We start from the raw sequence: 23,769 nt of genomic DNA, 5'->3' as shown, positions 1-23,769 counted from the left end.
GCAGGAAAAGACTCATAAAGTATTTGTGGAACATTAAACCAGTAAACAGTGTTTGATAAAAAGAACAGCCTTTAAGTGGACATGGTTAATTTCTGCCCATGGATTTGTAGTCTCTGCTCATCTATCTCATCAGTCACTGCCATTGGAGCAGGGCATTCATCTCAACACTGCCATCTAATGTCTGACAGCTTTAATACAGATCTGATGGAGCCGTTGAGTCGGAACTGGGAGGGAGGAGAAGCTTGAGAATTCCCAAAATATGAATAACTGACTAAATAATTTGTTGTGTGAAAATACACATTCACATGTTGCAGCTTCTTAAATGTGAGGATTTACTGGTTTTCTCCACTGGTTTATGTCGTCTTGAATTTATTACAGAGACGAAGGAAGAAACCAATTTGCCGCCATCGTCTTGGGATTGGGACATTTTTATGGGCAAGTGATTAATATGATACTTGATTAAGCAATTTATTGACTAGTTTTATTAGTCAATCAAATATTTGTTCCTATTAGCAGCCCCAAAACATTCTCATTACATGGAGTAAACAAGGCAAGACAATCAACTAGCTGTTTCACAATTACACTGATTGATTAAGAGATAAGTCAATTCTAAAGAATGTTGCATTCAAAAGGTGTGAAGGTGACTGGCTCACCTTGAACGCACAGGTCAAAGGTTGCCAGCTCATTCTTGATCATCTCCTCACTGGACTGGACCTTGGCCTGAGTACTTGCTTTGAGGAAGTCAGACCTGCCAAACTTGGGCTTGTCGCCCTGGAAGGCGGCAAACTCATCTGGGGCTTCACTCTGGTTCCCCTCTGAGCCGGTATCAGCTGTGGCAGCGGGCGAGTCGGATTTTTCGGAAACGGTACTTGCAAAGTCTCCAAAGTCGTCCTCATCGTCAACACCACCATGGTCACCAGAGCTGAAGTCAGCGAAGGGCTCAAACTTGTCATCTACAGAGTTGCTTGTGATGATCTCGGCGCTGCCAACGGTGAGCTCCTTCCTCTGTGGTGGGCCTAAGGATGGAAGAGGAGCTCCATCCAAGACTTGTGGCCTTCTGACCTCATCCTCCCTTTCTGACCAGTCATAGCTGGTCAGGGTGCTGATGCCCGACGTGCCAAACGGGTCAAATTTCAGGTCGTATCCTTCTGTAATGACAACACAGATATACCAGTGGTTCCTAGGAGTAGCACAGAAGCCGTCATGATGGGATGTCGATTAATGAGCCTGAAAAACTAAAATTGCTGTTAATTATTACTATGTTACTTATCCACTGTTGAAGTGATATGCGATCCTTTAGCCATAGTGAGGTGTTGAGGAAAAAACCCTTTAAGGGTCAGTTCACCCAATTTACAAAAACATATGTTTTCATGTACATCTAGACATAGCGATAGTTTTAGTTCTATTTTTTTAATATATCTTTCTAAAAGCAATATCCCAGTTACCCTTATTAACAGACCTCACTGTGAACAGTTTTCATCAGCACTACTCAACAGGGGCTGCACAGACTAGTGCGTTAATTGATAAGAAATTTATATATAAATATAATTAATTTCTCAAGTGAAGGCATCACACGTTTGCAGCTTCTCAAAATAAAGGATTTGCTTCCACTCTTTGTCTTACATGTTAGAGCTGAAACAACTAATCAATTATTTGATTGACAGAAAGATAATTTCTAACTATTTTACTAATGGATTAATACTTCAAGTAACAACTGTTAAACATTTCCCAATTTGAGCTTCTTTGATGAGGATTTGCTGCTTTATTTTCTTATAATACAGTAAATTGTTTTGGATTGATGAGAAAAACAAGATGATTAATGACGGCACCTTGTGTTGCTGATGTTTCATTGACTAAATGATGAATAAATTATTCAAGAAAATAATAAGAGCGGGCAATGTGAAGGAAAATAATCCAGACAGTTGCTGTTGTTGTTTTTGGAGAGAAATGTTTCTGTTGAATCTCTGATATGTAATTTTTCACTTAAATGAAACACAATTCACCTCCATTGTTCTGAGCTGGAGGCAAAATGTTTTACAGATCTATGAAAACACTTGGAAATAAAAGCTAAATCTGCTTAGTGTCACTGCAGAAAAGTGAGAAAATACTTGTTTATCTTTGTTATTTAGTAATTTTGGTGAACTGAAGCTGTAGCTTGACATCTATTCCACGTTCTGCCTAGTCAACAGTGTAAAGAATGAGATCAGATATGTTGTGAGGTATTCCCTCCCCATATTTAACACTTACACAAAAGATACGAAAACAAATGCAGCAATAATCTGGCAATGACAGATGTTATTATTCAACACATTTATGATCTGATGCAGCTGCCTTGTAATTAGCCTAGCAGCTCAATAATACACGTTGTTGCACACACCATGTTGGAAGAATACATCCTCCCACCCATACTTTTGTGAATTGTGTTAAATAATTCATCTCAAGCGAAGTAAACGTGTTGTTTTGATGCCTGAGCTGAATCTTGAACAGAAAATTACTGTCAACAATTTACTGCAATATGCTGCTGTGTTTTTTTGTAGTGGACAAATCCTCGGCTCCGTTTTCATTGGGGACAATGCTCAGAGCTCATCTCCTCATTCTAAAGCCTACGTGAAGGATGTTCAAACATTAATAAAATCTCTGTCACTGCTTCTCCTGGGTGTCGTGCGTTGTCTTGTTTGTGATCAGTTTTTTAATGACTAACACTAACTGAACGATCTATACAGCTTCAACACATTTGTCAACACTTCAGTATCCACGTCTCCCTCTCAGTTTCTCTCACACACACTCACGGAAACACAAACCGGCGCGCTGAACCCTTCCTATTTTGCATGACAGAACCCTCAGGTACAAAAAGCAATTTGTGAAATTGACAAGGATCTAGAGCTGTAAGCCTGACATCGCATCACTTTATGGCCTTTCGAGAAAGGAAAAAGGAGAAAATAAGACGGTACGCGTTTCAGCAATACCAACAATAATATTTATTACAACAACATGGGCAGAGAGAAAGAGAGAAAGATCACAAAGTACTGTGAAAGAGGTCTATCATTACAAGAGGTTTGTCAAACTAACACTTTGTAAAATTAGATTTCAGTCATTTAGGATACAAGGGCATGCAGAGTCAAGAGAAAAAGGAGGAAAACAAACAGCCAGAAGGTAAAACAAAGAGAGTCCGAGGATATAGAAACAGAAACCAGAATGAGAAGGCACATTCACAGACTAAAATCAGTTATTCTGGGGAGATAACAAACGTTGTTTTAATATTAGCATGTAAAGCAACAGGTGTTTGTTTTTTGGAAAAAAGATTTGAGTACAGAACATTTGAAAAGCCAGGTTGAAAAGAGAATTCAAAGAACAAGCTCAAGGCAGGAGGCGTTATTAACCCTTTGAGGACCTGAGGGGAACACATGGCTAAATAGGTTTTTGTACAAACTGCACTTAAGGAGCAGCAAGGACTTTAAAGCCACAATTTAGGAGGCTCTTCATGCATTTTGTCAATTGGGAAATAAGATAAGTTCTGGTGTTTATTCTAGGAAATTTAGGAGGAGTAAATCACAACATCTCCATGTAAACACGAGAAGTGACCTCGTTCAAGCACTCAAAGGGTTACAGAAAACAAAGAGGGCCGTCCTTACACCTGACATCCCAGACAGGGCCTTAATTACATCTATTCACAGATGCAGAAACAGATTTAAAGAGACAGTATCCTTTTTCTCTTGCTACAATAATTGTTTGTCGAAATTGGCCTAATTTGCACAAACTCTTCCCCAAAATAAATAGAACATCAATATTTTCTCAAGACAGAGTTCAGATCAGAGCATGAACCTAAAAATACTGCAATGAACATCTGAATCCTACTAAATACTTTAAGCTACATTTAATTTACATAGTTAGCAAATCACAACAAGGTCAGGGAGTCTTCCTAGTGTCAAAATAAGAGCTCATATTCCTGTAATAAAAATACACTATTAAATCTGTAAGTATACATTTTTTTTCCTTCGATAAAAACAACTTGCAATACTGTTATGCATAAAATGGTTATCAGGTATTACTTTCTTGTCAATTTCACAAATTGAAAAGGCAGGCACACTGCAGCAAAAAGCAAGGCAGGAAGGGTAAATACTAACTTCATTATGCTGTCAAAGAAAACCAGACCGTAGAGCCACACATGATTAACTCATGCTGCAATATCACAGATAAGGTTGAAAAAAAAAAGAAGCTTCCTTTTGTGCTCCAGACTCAAAAGGAAGCTTTCAAAAGAAATACTGTCTCTTTAAGATTGCGTACATGTCCAGAATTACAGTGCAAAGCGTGGTGAGGTGCTCGGCCTGCTACGATTCAACTTTGACAGGTTAGTCCCAGAGCTCCCCAAGAACAAGAACAGCAGAAAGAAGTGGAGGAGAAATGTATGGTGGAAACTTTTAGGAATGTATCCATGTTTACCTGTGCAACTATTTCTACCCAATTAACAGAAGCCCTAATGTTTAGCTGCATCTCCACAGAGTGTTTTACTCTCAGTACAGAGGGGCCTGTTTGGGTTAAACCAAATCTGACTCCTGTACAGGAGCTGAAATAAGGCAATGGGGATGTTTACAATTATGATTTCCTCTGGTCAAAGCAGGAAATAATTATGAATTCCTTGGATGAAACTGAGAAATGATCTGATATGTTGAAATACTTAAAGCTGAGAAACATCCAAGCAGACATATGTGTGCTCAACTCGACAGGTGGGGACATTGTCAACTCTCTCAAGCCACAGAAAATTGTCATATTAAGTTGAAAATCACAAAAGTCTTAATTTGCAAGGCTTTCACGTGAATAAACGCAGTCTTAGGTTATATTAAAAGTGGGTCTTGAATGTTTTTCCGTGAAATATGAGCCATGACATGGAAGGTGAGACGCAATGTGAATAAATGATGAGCACTGGAGAGAGGAAGAGAGGGAGCACTGACATGGACTTTACCCAATTATTAAAGGTAATGAGTTGGATTATCTTTTAGTAAATGACGCAACAAAACGTTTTAGGTAAACGTTAACTCCACTTTCATGGATGTGAGGTAGAGGGGAGGAAAAAGCCAACATGATATTACAGAATAATCTCATAATTAGAGTGCCATTTCAAATAATACTGCAGGACAAATCTGATAATACTGCAGGGTAATACAACAGCTGACGCACATCTCTGGTGCTTTCTCGACACAAAATATAGCTGTTTCAAAATAGCTTGGTTGCTGTTGTTGCATGCAAAATGTCCTATTTGTGGTAGAATTTCATATTTAGCTCTTAAAATATTTTTATCTGGTGCAGAAGCAGCACAAACCAAACGGCAACAGTTAAAAAGGTGAATTACGGCTTACAGATAAAGCTTTTAGTAAACTGCAGCCTTTTGTGTGAAACCTGTGATTAAAATAAACGGGAGGACATCGCAACAACAACCCCTTGTACTTGTCTGTATTCTATTCAGCCAACCACACACGCACACACGCACACACGCTCAGACTGGCCTCTAGAGACAAAACGCTCACTGAGGGGAAGAAGCGTGGACATAACAGACAGGAAGCTAATCCGAATCACACAGACAGCCACCAGGGACCTCATCTACGAACTATTCTCACATTAAAACCAGGCACACATCATTAGTAAATGAATTGAGATGCGCCGCGATTCTAATAATTTATGCAATTAAATAGGGAGGGGAATGTTGAGATAAAGGAGGAACCAAGATTCAAATAAATACGTAAATAAATAAATAAATATATTGATGATGAAATGTAGAATGAAAGATAAAACATGATATGTTATTGATGTAGGGTCATGACTGTCTTCTGTTTTTGAGCATATTAAAAACCTTTACTTGCTCTCTGATCCCTTTTTTGTTGGGTCGATGGGCACCGAGGAGGAGAGGCCACTGCTGGCCCTAGTATTAACACTGTGTAACCCGGTGGAGCCTCACCAGAGCAAACGCACTAGTTCCTCACCTGTAGCCGGGGGCTGGTGGGCAGAGAGACCCGGCAAATCCAGAGAGCTGTCCGACATCACGTGCTTCAGATCCCCGCCCATGTCCGACAGCTTCATGTCGAGCTGCACTGAGAGAGCGTCCTCGGAGTCATCTTTTCCCACACTGCTCCCCCCAATGGACGGGAGGTCAAGTGACTTAACAGACGCACAGTCCTCTGTGCCCTGTTTGAAAGCAGTCACCTTGTCCACCAGAGTCTTCTCTGAAGCCCCAAGGGCTGTGCAGAACTTCGAGGACTGAAAATCAGCGAAGTCGTCTGTGTCGCTTTTGAGGGATGAGAAGGAGCCACCGCCACTCTCCTTGGTGTCATCGTAGGCGAGTCCTCCCTCCAGAGACAGCTGTTTGAATACGTCATACTTGTCGGAGTTCTGCTGTAGCGGCTGCTGCGTGGAGGTGTCCCCTTGGACTCCAGCTCTGCTGTCGCCTTTAGGCTCCCCACCAGAACTGCCGAATGCCATAAAGTCTGCAAAGTCGTCCTGAGTCGCTGCTGCAACTACGCCCGCTGCTGAAGTTTGAGCGGCGTCAGAGGAGGAGCCAAAGAGGGCAAAGTCACCAAAATCATCTGAGCCTCCCCCTGGAGGTTTAGCTCCACCTGGTCGGAGCACTAAAGAGGGGGGCGCTGACACAGAGGGGAAGGTGCTAGGTTTTGTGTCAGTAGAAGCAGGAATAGACGGAGCTATAGAAGAGAAAAGGTCCATGTCAGCTATGTTGAGGGGGTTTTTAGACTGAGAAAGAGACACTGCTGGCTGCTGCTGCTGCTGTGGTAGCTGTTGTAGAGACTGAGAGTTTGGGAAAGCAGAGGAGAAAGCTGGCTGGAAGATTTTGGCCTGTTCTGATGGGTCTAATGGAGATACGCTGTCGGCGGTTTTAAAGTCTGTGAAGCCATCATCAGCGCTGACAGACTTGAAATCTGCAAATCCTTCCCCTGTGAAGCAAAGACAACAATTTAAGATAAGTCAAAAAACATTTAAACATGGCAGATAGATATGAGGGGATATCGTACAAAAACCTCAGCTGAAACAGCCATGATTCGGTCAGTTTACAAGAAAATAAGTGAGTGGATAAGTTTGACTCTCTGTGCATGGCTCGATCTTCAGATGAACTGTCGTGGCCGAAGAAAAGCAAACATCACTGCACAAAAAACAACGCCATCCAAAGACATATGCACACACTACCATGCAGTGAACTGTTCAAACTGAAACTGAATATTATCAAGCCACTCTACAAACCATGTCCATCTTAACAAGTTGTAAGGTCTGTTTACATCTGAGAAATGTACAAAAAACCCATTAATTACATCAGTTTCAAGTTTACTTTTTGTAAATATCTCAGTGTATATGAGCAGGTATATTTAAGAAGAATTGGGAGCAAACAATTATTCTTACAAGATGATTCACAGATATATTCAAATATGTTTCTTTACAGGAAAGATAAGGTCCAACTGTTCAAAAGTAACTGAAATTACAAGTTAAGATGGGCATTTTTTTGAGAATCTACACATACGCAATAAAAAACTTCAGCAGTGATAACATTTCTCAGTCTTCCTTCTCAAATGGATGCAACATGACATTGACATAAACCACCCAAAATAGTCACAATGCATCCTTGAGTCTCAGTGGTTGTATAATATATGCACTGCCGGAAATAGAGAATCTGTTCACACTTGTGTGAGGTGGAAAAAGAGATACAGTAACTAATGGGCTCATTAAGGAGATGGAGCCTGAACGTGCCCAGGAAAGGTCACCGCAAAGCATGACTTACTGGAGTTGTAAGAGCCGTCCCCATCGGAAACTGTTCTAATGAAACAGGGCCGGGAAACACAACGGTATCAACACTGTAGTACCCCATAGAGTGTAAACATGGAGCAATATTAACATGGCATTGTAGTGACCGGACAGCTTTACCCAAGGTACAATAAAACCAATCTCTTCAATACAAATTACAACCAAAACACCAATATGTCTATTCATTTTCTCACAGGAACCATCTCAGAGCCCAATGTGTCTGTTTTGGTTTTTGGTGAAGAAGCCAAAGGAATTTGAGTCAGGATTACACAAAATGTATTTAGAATGATAATTAATCTGCCGATGTATATTTAGGTGTAATAGTGTGGACTTGGATGTGAAGTGAAGTCTCTTACCAACTGGTTTCTTGTCAGAAGATGGCTCAAGCTGCCTGAAAACGCTGTATTTGTCTCCATTATCTAGAATAGAACCAAACAAAACAAAAAATGAATGTGAATCACTATGACCAAAAACCAACACATTTATCAGGCAGGCATTTGTGACGTTTTCTATGGTACATTTTTCTCTAGGTATTGTCCAAAAACCAAAAACTCTGAGTTTATAAGAAGATACAAATATCCACATAGAACTGCATGTGCTAATGACAAAAAGTTGCAGTAGGGAAACTTCAGGGATCAAGGCTGTTTTTAGAAGTTATAAAATATTGTATTGGGTGGATAGGAAAGGACACTATTTCACAATCTACAAAACACTGTTTGAACTGTTCTTGGTGAAATGTGTGGAAACCCATCTGGGTGAGGAGACACCTGAGGCGATGGTTTCACTCTATTTGCTCTCTATCTACCTATAACGCAGCAGGAGGGCTGGCATTCTCGGCCCTGCTGTGCTGGTTTAAACATTGAAGATCATATTTTGTGTCCCTACGTAACCTCCTTCATCTTTTCTTCTAAAGGTTTTCCTGGCTGGAAAGCAGACAATAAAGCCTATATATGAGGTTTACGTGGAAAATACCTGGGGCATGGGGTGTAGGCTCTGCAGGCGGATCTACAGACAGCTGCTTGAAGACAGCATACTTATCAGAGGATGTCACAGAAGTGGAGGAGGAACCAGACACTGGAGTCAGCATGGCAGGTGCACTGCAGGGACACAAAAGTCAGATATAGTGAAGCATCAGGAAAGAGTGAAGTTCAACAGTAAAGTTAAATCCCCATAAGCTTGCCTGAGCTGACTGAACCTTTGCCCTGGGATCCCAAAGTTAAGAGAGTCAATTTTTTGTGAAAAGCTTTTCCATCTTTCATAATTTCTACAAACCATGATAGTGACAATCATGCTGTTGCATTCATGTTTAAACAAAAAAATACATCATGAAAATATACTCAATCAGGCTCATATTCACGTAGAGAGATGTAAAGGTTGATTTGATCAATATCTAAGCCTTTGATGACGCCGATCCCTCATCAAAGCTAAGCCAAGATATAGTCTGGCATATAACTCTCAGTAAAAACACAAATTATTGTTTTCACACTTTGATTTTTGTATGGATTAACATTTGTGTGGCATGCTACTACTGTGAGATACAACAAGCTAATTTGAGAATGCATATAAATATGAATGCTTATTGCAAAGGTGGCTGATTTGATAAGCAAGCAACAACATAAATCATTAAGCTCACTTTCCAGTGAATGTTCGTTTCCTCAAATCTCTTCACAGCAGGACAGCTGACAGTAAGTTATGCTTGCCTCTTCAAACTAGCAACCTAACAAGAGCCTTTCAGTCTCACATTTAATTAGACAACGATCTCAGACTGAGGGAAATTCTTGTTACAGTCAGGAGTGTATGTTTTCATAGAGGAGGATTATAAAACGCCTACAGCACATGGACGTGGGATAATTCAGCTCTGCTTTCCCTTTGTCTTTCAGTTGATAATTGCCTTTCAGCTCCCTCTCCGTGAAAGAACAGCGTCTCCATATGGGTGGAAAGTAATATAAAGAAATGAGCTTATCTACTGTCCACTGAAAGGAATTAATTAGGAGATGACCCAAACTCATTGTTATTCTGAGGAGGTTTTAAGGAGATACCCAGACAATGTGTCTGACTGTAAGGCTTCTAAGACAGACTAAGCAAGACACAAGTATTATGCAGAATAACTCAACTATAAATAAACCAACCGAGGCTGAATTTTGGACCCTCATCACTGCAGAATAGTTTCTTCAGAAAAGTAAAGTAGCTAGAGTGCAAAGAGGGTCGGAAATGATGAGCGGCAATGAAGATATTTATTTCTTGTACTGTAAACTCAGCATTTGGTGGATGTCACTAACTACAATACTGGTTTAGGAACACTCCAGTCTCCATGCCGCTCACACACTGTACCTGTTTTGTAGCTGAGGTGCTGTGGTGGTGGGGAAACTTCCTCCTGACTCCCCCTGGAACTCAGTGAAGGCCTGGTCTTTTGCTCCTGCCTTTGGAGCCTCCTGGAAGTCCTGGAAGTCATCGTCATCTGTTTTGCTCACCTGCGTCAACAACAGTTAATAAGATGTGAGTTAATGAGTAACTACAGTATCTCTGCAAAAAAACAGTGGCCAGGGAAAGGATTGGATCACAAGCAAGTGATACCTGTGCAGGAGGAAAGCTGGCGATGAAGTTAGTGTTCGTGGGCGGTTGAGTTGGTGCTGCTGATGTCATGGCCATGATCTGTGGTGTTGGTGACGGCATGGCCATAGAGACCGGGGTCTGTGTTATCATGGGCTGCTGGTGCTGGGGCATAACAGGGGCCATGGCCATAGTCAGGGATGGCAGATTGGGCACTGGTGGAGAGGGGAACTGACTGAGGATTTCCACATTCATTGCGGGGAGGCCACTCTGAAACAAAGGAAACGGGTTTCAAGGATACAACTAGTAAAATGTTATGCTTTTAATTATTAAAATAAATAGAATGAAGTCAACGATGAACTGATCAACTACTAAAAAGTATTGTCTGTGATGCCAAAGCCTAATATATCTTACTACACTGTGCCACAGACCTCACATCAATGAGCCCCATTACAAACTAACTATGGTTTAGTTTGACTGAGTCCTATAGATTGTTCTGTTGCTGTCAATAATCACTAGAGCACCAAATGTGTGTCAGTCCACTACTAAATATAGTACCCGACAAATACACAATTTACTTCTCTCTGGGTAATAGTTTTCAGCTGTTTCGGGAAGATTTATACAAATATAGCCATACATTTTAGGTGGTTTTAAAGCAGAATTTAGAAACACATGAATTTGGGGCTGAAAATCACAGAGAGAGTGGGAAGGAGAGAAAGTATTGAGACAAGCAGATTGCTGTTGGGTCTTTTCATGGGATTTTTTTTAACAATATAAAAAATAATAGAACACCACCTCAAATACTTGCTACTCTTTTCATGTTTACCAGTTCCATTTATAATGAGGCTAAAGTGAAAATGTCACTTGTCAAATTAAAATGGGGTAATCAGTTAATGAGAGAAATCATGGCTTGGTGGCTATTTTTTGTACTATGAAAAAAGACTGATGTTTGCACATAAATTATTCAACACAGTCACGTTCCTTTGAAACCTCCTTGTTGTGCTTGTGTTTTAAGGCTCTTGAAGATTTACATCAACAAGTGTGCCTTATTATTCCTAGCATGGAAGCAGTGGCATGCAGTGTTTTGTGAGCTGCCTGCAGATTTGCATCCTCCCAGGGGTGGTGGTGACAGGCCCAGGCTGAGGATGATAAGAAGCATCCTGCCAAACTCGGCTGATGTGGACCCAGTCATATAGTTGGCTTAAAATGCTTCACAGGCCCTGGGCTGATTTACCGCGCCGCTTCTTTCTCCCTCTTTCGAGCTAAGCCTGTCTAATTTCAGTTTGGAGTTTGTGGAACAGCTCTGTGGAAGCCACGGGAGCTGATAACCAAAGTCATTTTTAAGTGGATAATTTAACTCTGCTACACTGTTTACCTGCGCCACACCAATTAGTGAAAGTACAGTGTAGAGCTCCTCCTTGGTCAGCATGCCAGGTGTTGTGCGGTTGGCTGTGGCCCAGATTTGCCCCAGTGCTTCCCTGGGAAGACCTGATGACATTAGTATTGGGTAGAGCTTGGCTGTGTCTATCCCTGCCGGGGTCATGGTGAACTCAAGGATCTTTTTGAACATTTCTAAGGACAGAAAATCAGATGAAAATATTCATGAATGCTAGTATTAGTTATATAGTTTCATTAGTGACATTTCTTTGCAGAATATTTGGTTAGATACAGTGGACATTTTCATGCGTAAACATTGACCTGGAACGAGGCTGTCATTGTACGCCCAGGCTGGCAGCATGGGCTGAATGTGCTCTTGTTGTGGGTACCCGCCAACACCTGCTGACAGAGGCAGACACACACACAAACACAGTTAGTTTCTCTACCTAAAGCCTTGTCCAGGCTTACAATTTGCCAAGCACCTTGGCAGTTGAGACCCTGCTTTGTATCCTACTCGACAAAATCCTACACCTGATTTCTGGAAGGCAGGGTGCAGATGTAACGCTCCCCTGCACATCCTGCCACGTCAGACATCCATAAATCACTTTGTGAGCTATTTCCAGATTTAAGGAGAGGTGTGAAAGGAGACTGCCTTGTAAGGATAAATAACAAAAAATCTAATTCAACTGATCATTGACCTAAATAAACGTATTTTCACACTACAAATAGCTTAAAAAACATAATGAAAAAAGATATAACTTGTTTTGAGTCCCTTACACTCACTAAAACTTATTCGGTCTACTCAGGCAGCTACTGTGTACATAATACTCCCATCAGTCCTGGGCAGTTAAATTAATCTAATTACAAATCTCTATGGTCTTCACGATGAGCATCTATATTTCCCTTGATGAAAGGGAGGACACAGACGACAAACACATTTCAGCACAAAGGAGTAGCATGCACAATCAGCCTTATGTTTGGGCCCCAGTGGCACCTGCCAATCCATGCGCATCCCTGTTAAACCAAAGCAGTCAGCATGCACCAGAGGTTGTTCTCGGAGAGGGTGGTTCATGGCGAGAGAACAGACGGCAGCTTATTAAGGCAGCAAGTTTTACCCCCGGACCTCGACAGACACGGTCCATTTCCAAAGTGTGCGCAGAGAGCAGCAACATAAGAAGGCCCCTCTAATAAGATTGGACCAGGAAGTAACAGAGGAATAAAGCAGGCAGAAATGAGAGCAGAGACTTATGAGATGATGTGAAGACACCAGGGAGGGTACCTCAAATACACAGCAACTCTGTTATAATCTCAAAAGGTGAAGAAAATGTCAGGGTTATTTCATTTTACAGCACTTAGCCTACGAGGGTAAGATACCGAGTCAAGAATCTGTCAAAAACCAATTATCACCCACAGAGATAGAAACAGATTAAGTTTGTGAAGAATTATTTTGTTAAACAGTGAGATTATTTCCCCGCGAAAGAAAAAAAGGAAAACTGCCCTGATTGTGTGTTAATGCTGAGGCAAATTAATGGAAAGAAGAAGCATCTACAAAGTCTAATAAACAGGCACTTCTCTCACCACTTTCACTACTGGTTTGGGAGAACGGATCGACAGCTGATGGGGACACGCTGGGTGCTGAGACTGGGGCCTCAGGTGCCTTTGCAGTGACGAAGACAGAACTCAAGTCCTTGGAGGCCACAGCCCAGTTCCTTGCTTTATTGCTGGATTGAAACTGGCTGGAAACTTTAGATCTAGGACCCATATCAGCCAAACTCTGCCTGGATTTAAAGCTAACCTGGGCCATCTTATCAGCAGTAAGATCACATGAGGAGAATAGCTTCTCTTCCAGGGACGGGCCTAGAAGGGTAAATGAGGAACAAGCTTCTTTATAACACAGGCTAGCTGAGAATTTCCCAAGCTGTTGAATTGACTTCTTAGCAAAGCTTCTGCTGTCAAATGTAAAAAAAAAGACACCAAAATTACAATTTGAATTACAAGTTTTTACAATTTTTATATTATATTATATCAAATTATATATTAATCATGTCGCTTTTTTTATAGACTCCCTCAGGTCTCTATTTTGCAGGGACAAGCAATCTTGACACCATCTAATCTGCTTATTGCAGATGTTAAACAACTAGATCAGAAATGTCTCAGAGGATTGGGGACGACACTGGACTTGTCTGTGGACAGGAGGCTAACTCACTGTCCTGTCATTCATAGCGTAGAGACTGAGAGCTGTCACACAGAGCAGCTGCTCATCCCAGAGATGAGACAACACACGAGAGTGACAATCTTCTCTTAAAAAAGCACAAATCAAACACTGATTAATCCAACTAGTACTTGTTTAAAAACCTACTGAGAATTATTCTCTTTTAGATTGAATTCCACTGGGTTTCTTATTTATTCTGCTTCCTTGTTTCCCTGCTTTGTAGTTTCTGATATCGTTTAAAGTTTAGGTCATGAGGCCATCTGCTGTGCTGGTGGCATGCTCTCACACGCAATGCAGGCCAAGACCAACCCAAAATCCAGAGGTAAAAATTAAAATATTAAGCATCAGCAATTAAGGATCGCTGCAGATATAAAAAAAAAATCCTCCAAACTATTTCAAAGTGTAAATTATGGGGATGGTAGGGGAGGTGTCAATGAAGCAAAAGAAGAGTTACCTTGAGATGTAGATTGGGAACTGGTGTTGACAGCACAGTGTTGGGAGGCAGTGGGAACGGACACAGAGGCAGGGAGGGATTGTGAGGAGGGGAAGGAAGGGTGGATTTGGTCTTGAGAGGAGATGTGGACGCTGGAGAAGGGGATAGTGTTTACGGGACCCTGAACAAAGTCACTAAACTCATCGTCCTCAGAGAAACCTGTCTTGGGGGCAGGGGACGCAGGCTGGACGTGGGCCTGAGAGGAAAGGCCAAGGGTGGATGAAGAGGAAGAGGAGGGCAGAGAGAAGGAGGCTGGGGTATCTAAAGGCCCCTGAAAGTCACTAAACTCATCATTGTCCTCAGACAAAGCTGGAGGGAGTGAGTGAGTGGAGACAGACGGGTGTGATGGCGATGAGTCTGCAAAAATGAAGAAATAATGATGATGGCACAACACATGACAAACACTACAATGGATATTGAATTAAAGGCTGCACATTGCAAGAGTCAACCACAATTTTATGGAAGAAGAGCCAGTCAGTGTTTGACTGGCTCTTCTTCTATAATCAGCATTTCATCAAAAGAATTGCTGTAGAGCAGAGGTTCCAAAAACTGGGGGTCAGGACTGTGTACTGGATCAAAAATTAAATAAAATGTCTGCTTTATTTCATTTTAAAGGCTCAGCGAAGCAAAAGGTTAGGAACCAGGGTTTCCCCTACGTTACCTAGGGCCGCTGCTTCAGGATCAGGGCAGATGCACAGTGTTGTATTACCCTGTTGTATCTCCTCACTCCCCACTGACCTGCGACTGACTTTACACATTAACAATAAACACCAACGCTAATCAGAAGTTTAGTTTAACAGTACTGAAGTTTAGTTTGTGTTTGTTTGATTCGCTCAAGAGTTTATGAGACATGCATTTAAACATTGAAAAAAAATTCAGGTTTTTGTTTGTGTGAACAGGGGCAGAGACGTGCACACACACTCCTGCAGACAGGAGAGAAGTTCTTCCAAGAGACTACGACGCAACCCAGTGTTTTAACTCATTGTTGCAAAAGATGCGACACCCCGTTTATACAGTCCGCCCCCGCTGCTAAAAATAAGAAAAACCTAGGGGAAACCCTGGGAACCTCTGCTCTTAAGTGTAAATCCTTGCTATGTTACTGAAAAATGTATCCCAACAATTGGGAAATGCAAAGAAAGTTAAGTGAAGGAAATCTAAAACTATAAGACACAAGCAAAAGTTCAAACAGTTAACAACACACAAAATGAAAGAAATCACTCAAAAGTGACAGTAACAATACAGACTAAAATAATGTGATGAAACAAAAATCTGACAAAGACTCTGTGTTGCATATTGTATATTACAGAAATTTCCAAACATCACTCGTCTGGCTGCCGGCTGGGTGACCATCATGCTAACGTGTCTCTAATCCAGTAATTCTCAGACCAAGGTATTAGAGCAACAGACAGCAGATCTGCGGATGGGGAGCCACAACATGAAAAATCCCAAGGATAATGACTAAAAGCGTTTGATTGAAGGTACCTGGCTTCTTTGTCTGTGATGATGGAGTGGGGTGCATTTTCGCATCCCTGCTGAAGCCGTCCAGGTTTCCTTTGATTGCCTCCAATGCATCATCCCGACTCTTCTCCCCTGTCTGAGCACATCACAGCAGAGAATCAACATCCCAGAGGTTTTGAAAGGTTAGAAGTAGATATGTGAGAAAAAGAGTAAGATAATCATGATGTGCAGAGAAACTCACCTTGGGTTTGACACTGCTGAGCAGCCTCAGCTTCTGCTTCTGCTCCTCAAACTGTCTTCTTTTCCTGTCTTCCTCCAGCATCTTCTGCTGATGATCCAGACGCTTTCTAAACATCAAGAAGAGTTCATAAATCATTTGTAGAGACAAACGTGAAATATTCTGAAGGAGGTTAAGAGAAAGTCAAAACACAATGGAATTCAATCTAATCTATACATTGAGTAGAATAAAGTCAATATTCATCTGTCTTTGTCAGAGTTAATGCACAATAAGTCATGCCACTGAGATTTACAAATAAACATTTATAGAATTGTAGACTGACTGAAGGGTCCTAAACCATGGCACCAGAGTGCGACCATTTATAAACCATATCAGGTAGTACTCCTCTAGTCTACATGTTGAATTTGCAAGATACTGAACCCAAGAGCCAGGCTAAGATCAAAAAGTCTCATCTCTGAGCATTCAACCTTATGATATTAGTGTAAAGAAGTCTTACTGGTGCTCCTCAGCCATTTGTTTCTGCATGTCAGCAGTGTACTGGGGTCCAGCAGGTCTCATACTCATAAACTGTTGCTGACCTATAAACTGCATACCGGGGGTCTGCATCCCAATCGCCATCCCGCCCTGTGAGAACAAAAATACAAACGGATAAAAAAGAGCAGTTCAGAAATCCAGCATTCATATTGTCAAACTGCTTTTACTTGAGTTTGAAAACAAGAAGGGAAGGGAAGGCATTAAAGATCGGTGTTAATGGTGATAGTGATGCAGTTTGTGACTTGATTATTTTGGACACAAGCAGGGTCAATTTAATCAATACAGTATTTATGTACTTACTGCTTGAAGCCCACATTAACAAGTTTGTAAAAATGCAGCAAACGCAGCAATGCCAGGAACTAAAAGGAAAATCTACAAAGCTAATACAGACACATAAGCTCACCTGCATAGGCATGGCTCCTTGGGTCATCTGCCCCCCAAAGTTCATTCCCATCATCCCCTGCATGTTAGGCTGCATGACTGGACCGATAGGGAAGCCCTGTTGTTGCTGCTGCTGCTGATGTTGCTGCTGCTGCTGATGCTGCTGCTGCTGATGATGCTGCTGCTGATGATGCTGCTGCTGTTGATGATGCTGCTGCTGCTGCTGCTGCTGATGATGATGATGTTGCTGCTGCAGCTGCTGCTGTTGGTGCTGCTGTTGCTGCTGCATGGGTACCATGCCTGCAGAAACACACACAGACACTGGATTACTATTTGAAGTACGATAGTATGCCTAGTTTAAAATACACTGAAGAAAAGTTAATACTGAAAATGGAAACTAGATTCTGGACAGCTGGAAAAAGTATGCAACAGCTTGGACTAAAACAAGCTTAAAAAATTGTGGAAAAGTGTTTATTTTCACAGATGCTATGTAAGCTGTCAGTTCGAGCTGAACAGCCAGCTCCTACTGGAGCCTCCAGATGATTTACTAAGTTAGGGCACAACCGTGATGAATAAATGAGCCGTTTAAAAATGACATTGCTAACGGGAGCATGTAATGATGCCCGAGAGATGCTCGTCCCAGTGGTGTGTTACTGCAAAGTCAACAGCCTTAATATAACACATATGCACATATTAATGACGAAATCAGTCATTCAGTATCTGCAGCAGTGCTTTTTTTTAATTTATTGTTTTTTACAATAAAACGGTTTTACAACATAGGCATTTGCATTAAAAAAAATCAATTCTTGAATTAGCCTAAAAATTAGATGATCCTATCCCAGACATTAAAGTTAATTTCCCGTTTATTTGGTCAGCTTCTGATGAAACCTTTTTAACTGGTGATGTTAACTTCTGAGTGACTCACCTTGTTGTGGCCCCAAGCCCCCTCCAACAGGATACATAAAACTATAGGAGGAAAAAAAGAAAAGTTAGGAGATTCATAGACATAAACAGAGTAATGCCCTCTGAAGCCATAATGAGGCCATTACTGCATCAGTAAATGTTTTTTCACAGTTGCAAGTGAAACAGTGGTAAACGATTAGTTTAGGAAGGAGTATTCAAAATGACTGAGATGACGACTGATGTTTTCACAACCAATAAATGTTTAATGTTTGTAATTGCGCTATAAAAAGGTAGAAGACTTAAGTGAATGAGATATGAAACCTTGAGACGAAAGCAAATTTGTCAGAGCTCACAACTGTGCAACTGTGTTTCCATGAAATTGGCCTTTAAATGGATTTGGTGCAATGAGAGTGTAAATGCAACCCTGTTCTGGGGCCATTTGGGATCTGGATTAATTCAAACTGACTCAACTGAACAGAAAAAAAAAGCCTTGTTTGCTCTTCTTAATTGTGAAACTACATCATTATGCACGAGGCTGCTTGATAATGACTTGCTGTTCAGTTTGTGACATTTTCTTCATCATTAACTGCTTCATTAACTCAGACCACATCTGAATGAATCTTATTAAGCTGTTGCTGTCATTTAATCTCCAATATTACATTATTAAAAACTAATTTGACCACAATAACTATATCTAACAGGGGGGGGGGGGGAACTAAATGCAGTATAAGTTTTTTGTCCGCAAAACCCGGCAGATACAGAACGAGCCAGTAGAGAGAACAGTAGCTTTGCATTATTTAGCAGACTCAGGCTGAATTTTTTGACACTGATCCATTCATTATTTTACAAGCCAAAAAGCACCAAAACTGGTACAGTTTGGTTTCCCCAGGCGACTTGGACTCTGCCACCGGGTCTGTGCTGAGAAATGGGCCTTTGGTCAGAAGTAGTCTCAACAAGTCGTCCAAGTCTCTCCCTCGCCGGTGCCAACCCACACAGGCCTTCAGCTATTTGTCAAAGAACTTGGTTCTGCAGGCGGGGACTGATGATGCAGAAACAAACACAGCAATAAGCCAGCTGGGCCTTTGGTGCTGTGACTGCAAGCAGAATTGTATCCTCACTAATCCAATAGGTGAGGGACATTGTAATATAAAAATACAGCATAGCTTCGGCTTGTTCATGGAACTTTAACTTTTGGGATTTTTACAAAGAAAGTTTTTATTTAATACTGAAACAACCCATAACAGAAAGTGAGGTTACGCTTCACAAAGTACTACTGTTGTACGACTGGGTCCTTGGAATCAGTGATAATGCTTGACTGAGGATTTCTCATATCTGCTCCGTGTAAGATTTACAGCTTAAAAAAAGCTTTTACAGGAGCACTGTGGCATTTCTGCCGGCCATCCTACTGCAAATATCAGGTCACGGCTGAGCAGATTAACATAGAGGGGATAAGCAGTGATAGCATCTGTGGCCGGCAGACAGGCCGGCTGCAATGTAAAAAGAACTGTAATCAACCAGCCAGTGACTGCGAGACACAAGGCAGGGTGAGGAGTTTCAGGCGCTGTCATCATCACAGAGGACGGCTACACCAAAATTACTGTGTATTCTGAAAAAGCTCTTTTAGTGGATTATACTGTAGACAACACAAGTACTAGCCTTCACTCAACCCATTTTAATCGCTGAGCGGAAACAATACATTTTTAGGACTGAATTATGGTTCTGCTTGATTATTAACATCTATTTACCATTTTACTTTTTGGCTAAAAACTAACTAAAGAAATAATCAGGACAATTAAGAAATTATAAACCTTAACACGATACAATATCTAATTTGTATTTGGGCTGTAAAGAACATTTGCCTGTAATAATTTCAAAGGTGTCATATTCAGATCTCTTGTTTCGTCCAAAACCCACTGAGATTTGGTTTAATATCATATATGAAAACAAAAGTATTGAATTCCCACATTTGAGAAGCTGGAACCAGATATATTTTGCTTTAACATGATTAAATTGTCAAATTAGATCATGATTATTTTTCTGTTGATTGACTACTCGTTTAATCAAATCTTAGCAGCTGTAATTTGGACACCGTTGATCACATGAAGCCAGGGACCCAGGCAAGCTGAGGGAGTAAGTTGGGGGGTTTCCTCAGTCCACTACAGGAACTGGACCATAGAACCCCTGTCTTGTAACTAATCACTAATTGGAGAAAGACTAATATCCAAGTTGGAAATGTCAGCAGTTAAAAAACCCTCCCCACGGTAGGACACTCTTGACTAATGGGATAATACAATTGGACATCATGTGACGTGCAGGAGGTCAGCTGTCTGATGAATGGTGTAATCATGTGGCCTGTCGGAGACACAAAAATCTGCACGGAGCAATCATCGCCTCATCATATTGATATCATGTATCTCTGTCACACTCTCCAGGGAGAAGCTACAGCCACTGCAACTATGACAACTTGTCTTCTTTATATGTTTTCATAACACTGATGTCTCTAATGCAGCGGTTGCTTCAGCTGTCAGGCAAGTTTTTAAAAGCTGCACCACTGCTCCACCTCCTGGATTTACAGCACAACTATCAATACCATTTTGTCATTCCAATACAATTCATTATATCTTGTAGATTATAAAAAATATTAAACTGGATTTGAATGTGCTACAGATAAAATATACATTTGGGATAGATTATGGTCTGTGATGGAGCTATTCTATCAAAGTTCAGGCCTCATCAGCAGCAGTGAAGATGTTTGGCTTGGAGTGGCAAATATGGATAAAATACTTTATCTTATTCCACCTGTTTACCATTATTTGTAAAGGTTTGCATATTCCTGGTGATATTATATATATTGTTGAGTTTTAATCCCAAGAGATATTGATTAGTAATTGGAATCACTGTAGCAAACAGACATTCAATATATAAATCACCATCAGTAATCATTGTAAGTTATTATTACTGTTTATATATTTTCAATTTGAAGAAAGACTGTCGTTTGGGTTTTTGATCAAATCAAACATTTCATTTGAACACATCACCCTGGGCTGCGGTTTAATAATAACAACAGGCATTTGTCATTGTTTGCTGATATTTGCTCATTCAAGGATCGTGTGTTATTTAAAATTTTGAGATGTTTTGGAAAATTGTTTGAATAAAATAAGATCATTGATAATTTCACATTAGATTCAAGGATGTTGTGGTCTTGGATGTGTGTTTTTAAACCTTTTCTGACACTTTAAAGACCAAACAAATGATCGAGAACACAATAAGGTAACATATTGAATTGCCTCATATCTTATTACCACTGATCCTGTTTGTCTGATTAACTAGGTCAACTTTACCCTTCCAACTTATTTCAGCCAAACTTTCAGAGGGAAGACGGCTGATACTTTACAAACAGGCATCACGCAAACTTCACCCGAGTCAGTAACAACCAGATATTAGCAGAAGCATAAACACACGACAGAGTAGAACAGCAGTGTAGCATGTTATTATCAATGTCTATAGCATTCAAATACCATAACATGTTGCATGGGTACAAACTCAAATACATGAAATTATTAAAAATACAACAATATTAGCAAGTAGTTTATGAAGTAAACCTAGTAGATTTTACATTATGATAATAAAATAAAATGATAATTATTAGAGCCAAACGAATACTGTTGTGTATAAGCACTGCTTACAATAATAGATACAAAAAATGTAACACAATTTGACTGACAAATGTCAAATGATGCATCATTTTACAATCTATTAAGTTACAACTGATATAGTGCTTAAATACGAGAGTTATGTCTCCCTGTAAAATGTCACCAACTGTTCTTTGAAATAATGTTTGTGATGTTGCGGTGTTAATGATTCTGATACTTTACAAACAGGCATCACGCAAACTTCACCCGAGTCAGTAACAACCAGACATCCGCAGAATGATAAATACACGACAGAGAATCCCAATCATCTCCAGCTCCTTTCATCACATCTCCTGCTTCTTCCTACAGCACCATTCACCCAGGCCGGGGGGGGGGGAGTTTGGTTACACCTGTCAGACCAGTATCAGCTGGCTGGTCAGGGCGCTTGTAATCCAGAGCCCATGTATTATTCAAGCTGCTCCGGTTCAGCTCATGAAAAACCCATGAGAATAGCCTCGCTCTGGAGAGCCACTTCTTTAATATGACACCTAAACTTTTCACCCACTGGCTGGAGGACCGAACTGGGACAGGACTGGTTAGTGTCATCCAGTAAAGAGTCTGACTCCTGATGAGGGAAGGAAGAGTCACAGGAGAGAAGATGAACTAATACAAGAGTTTATATCTTCATGTCCCTTCTGGGGTAAGGGTTAGGGGAAGACATTTAAACGTCCTGCCTGCACGATACCAAACACATCCGTGGGTATTAACAGTAGCTCCCCGACCACAGGCCCCTTCTGGTGAAGAGTTGTGTGTTGTATTGACAACAAATATCACTGAATACAGCAAAACGCCAGATGTGTGAGTCGCTGCGGACACAGTGTGATGATAATAGGAACTGTGTGGTTGTCCCTGCTCCCCTGTGTGTGTGTGTGTGTGAGTGACCGGGAGAGGCAGCTAGCTAGAGGCAGCTTGCTAACCGCTGCTAGCTAACCGCTGCTAGTTAACCGCTGTTAGCCAACCACTGTTAGCTAGCCGCTGTTAGACAACCGCTGCTAGCCAACCACTGTTAGCCAACCGCTGCTAGCTAACCGCTGCTAGCTAACCGCTGCTAGCCCACCGCTGCTAGCTTACCGCTGTTAGCCCACCGCTGCTAGCTGTGACACCTGACAACCAGCCATCTCATCCCAACACATCCAGCCAGCGGGGGGAAACAGCCTCCGGCGGCCGCCTCTGGCCCTCCTCCGCCCGCTACGTGTGACGCTAGCCGGCCGTGGGACGTGGCTCCCGGGCGGACACATTGTATTTATCGAGAGAAAGTTGATTTTAAAGGGGTTTGAATTACCTGCCGCCTCCTCCGGATCCTGGCCGCAGCGCCATCTTGATACCAGTGGTTGCTGGCAGCAGGCTGACGTCAGCAGTGACGAGGGTGGTGCGTGGGAGATTGAGGCCTGGGTTTGGTTTGTCAGGCGAACAGCCCTCATAAAGGGATAAGGTGCTGGACTACACATGTGGTAGTACAGTAGAAGCTGTGTGGAATACACAGTATTAATAAAGTATAAAGTGAGTTGTAGGGGTATGATTGGAGTGGTAGTAGTATTACCAAAATACAATGTAGAACAGCAGTGTAGCATGTTATTATCAATGTCCATAGTATTCAAATACAATAACATGTTGCATGAGTACAAACTAAAATACATTAAATTATTAAAAATACAACAATATTAGCAAGTAGTTTATGAAGTAAACCTAGTAGATGATACATTCTGATAATAAAATAAAATGATAATTATTAGAGCCAAACGAATACTGTTGTGTATAAGCACTGCTTACAATAATAGATAAAAAAAATGTAACATAATTTGACAATGACAAATGTCAAATGATGCTTCATTTTACAATCTATTATTGTACGACTGATATAGTGCTTAAATACGACAGTTATGTCTCCCTGTCAAATGTCACCAAGTGTTCTTTGAAATAATGTTTGTGATGTTGCGGTGTTAAAAAATAAAATGCAATTAAATGGAGTGTGTGCTTCCAATAACAACAACAACAACAACAGCAATGCCTCCCGAGGAAGCCCGATCGGGTTAAGGTTAACCCTAACCCCTGTCTGCAGCCAAGTAATCATGCTCTTTTCTGACATCTTGTGGTCAAACACTGTAACTGTTACTGTTTTTACTTTACTTTCTTC

At 41.1% G+C, this 23,769-nt stretch overlaps 1 protein-coding gene across 5 annotated transcripts in view; it reads right to left on the bottom strand.

The window, feature by feature from the left end:
- The window catches only part of synrg (synergin, gamma), a 32,195-nt gene extending 9,234 nt beyond the window's left edge, over nucleotides 1–22,961 (bottom strand). The window contains exons 1-16 of one of the 5 annotated variants that reach the window (XM_061073017.1): nucleotides 22,918–22,961; nucleotides 17,966–18,006; nucleotides 17,063–17,340; nucleotides 16,622–16,749; nucleotides 16,129–16,234; nucleotides 15,912–16,023; nucleotides 14,391–14,786; nucleotides 13,303–13,581; nucleotides 12,046–12,126; nucleotides 11,723–11,919; nucleotides 10,372–10,617; nucleotides 10,129–10,268; nucleotides 8,770–8,894; nucleotides 8,154–8,216; nucleotides 5,976–6,938; nucleotides 654–1,148 (exon numbers count right to left, since the gene is read on the bottom strand). In XM_061073017.1, coding sequence (XP_060929000.1) covers nucleotides 654–1,148; nucleotides 5,976–6,938; nucleotides 8,154–8,216; nucleotides 8,770–8,894; nucleotides 10,129–10,268; nucleotides 10,372–10,617; nucleotides 11,723–11,919; nucleotides 12,046–12,126; nucleotides 13,303–13,581; nucleotides 14,391–14,786; nucleotides 15,912–16,023; nucleotides 16,129–16,234; nucleotides 16,622–16,749; nucleotides 17,063–17,340; nucleotides 17,966–18,006; nucleotides 22,918–22,952 — 3,685 coding nt within the window. In that variant the 5' untranslated portion in view covers nucleotides 22,953–22,961. The remainder of the gene's footprint in view (nucleotides 1–653; nucleotides 1,149–5,975; nucleotides 6,939–8,153; nucleotides 8,217–8,769; nucleotides 8,895–10,128; nucleotides 10,269–10,371; nucleotides 10,618–11,722; nucleotides 11,920–12,045; nucleotides 12,127–13,302; nucleotides 13,582–14,390; nucleotides 14,787–15,911; nucleotides 16,024–16,128; nucleotides 16,235–16,621; nucleotides 16,750–17,062; nucleotides 17,341–17,965; nucleotides 18,007–22,917) is intronic. The other 4 variants (XM_061073018.1, XM_061073014.1, XM_061073015.1 and 1 more) reach the window with 4 other exon arrangements.
- Between the last annotated feature and the right edge of the window lie 808 nt (nucleotides 22,962–23,769).

This window comes from Limanda limanda, chromosome 6 (genome assembly GCF_963576545.1).
Source record: "Limanda limanda chromosome 6, fLimLim1.1, whole genome shotgun sequence".
NCBI classification, from domain to species: Eukaryota; Metazoa; Chordata; class Actinopteri; order Pleuronectiformes; family Pleuronectidae; genus Limanda; species Limanda limanda.
This window is presented reverse-complemented; position numbering and strand designations above follow the sequence as displayed.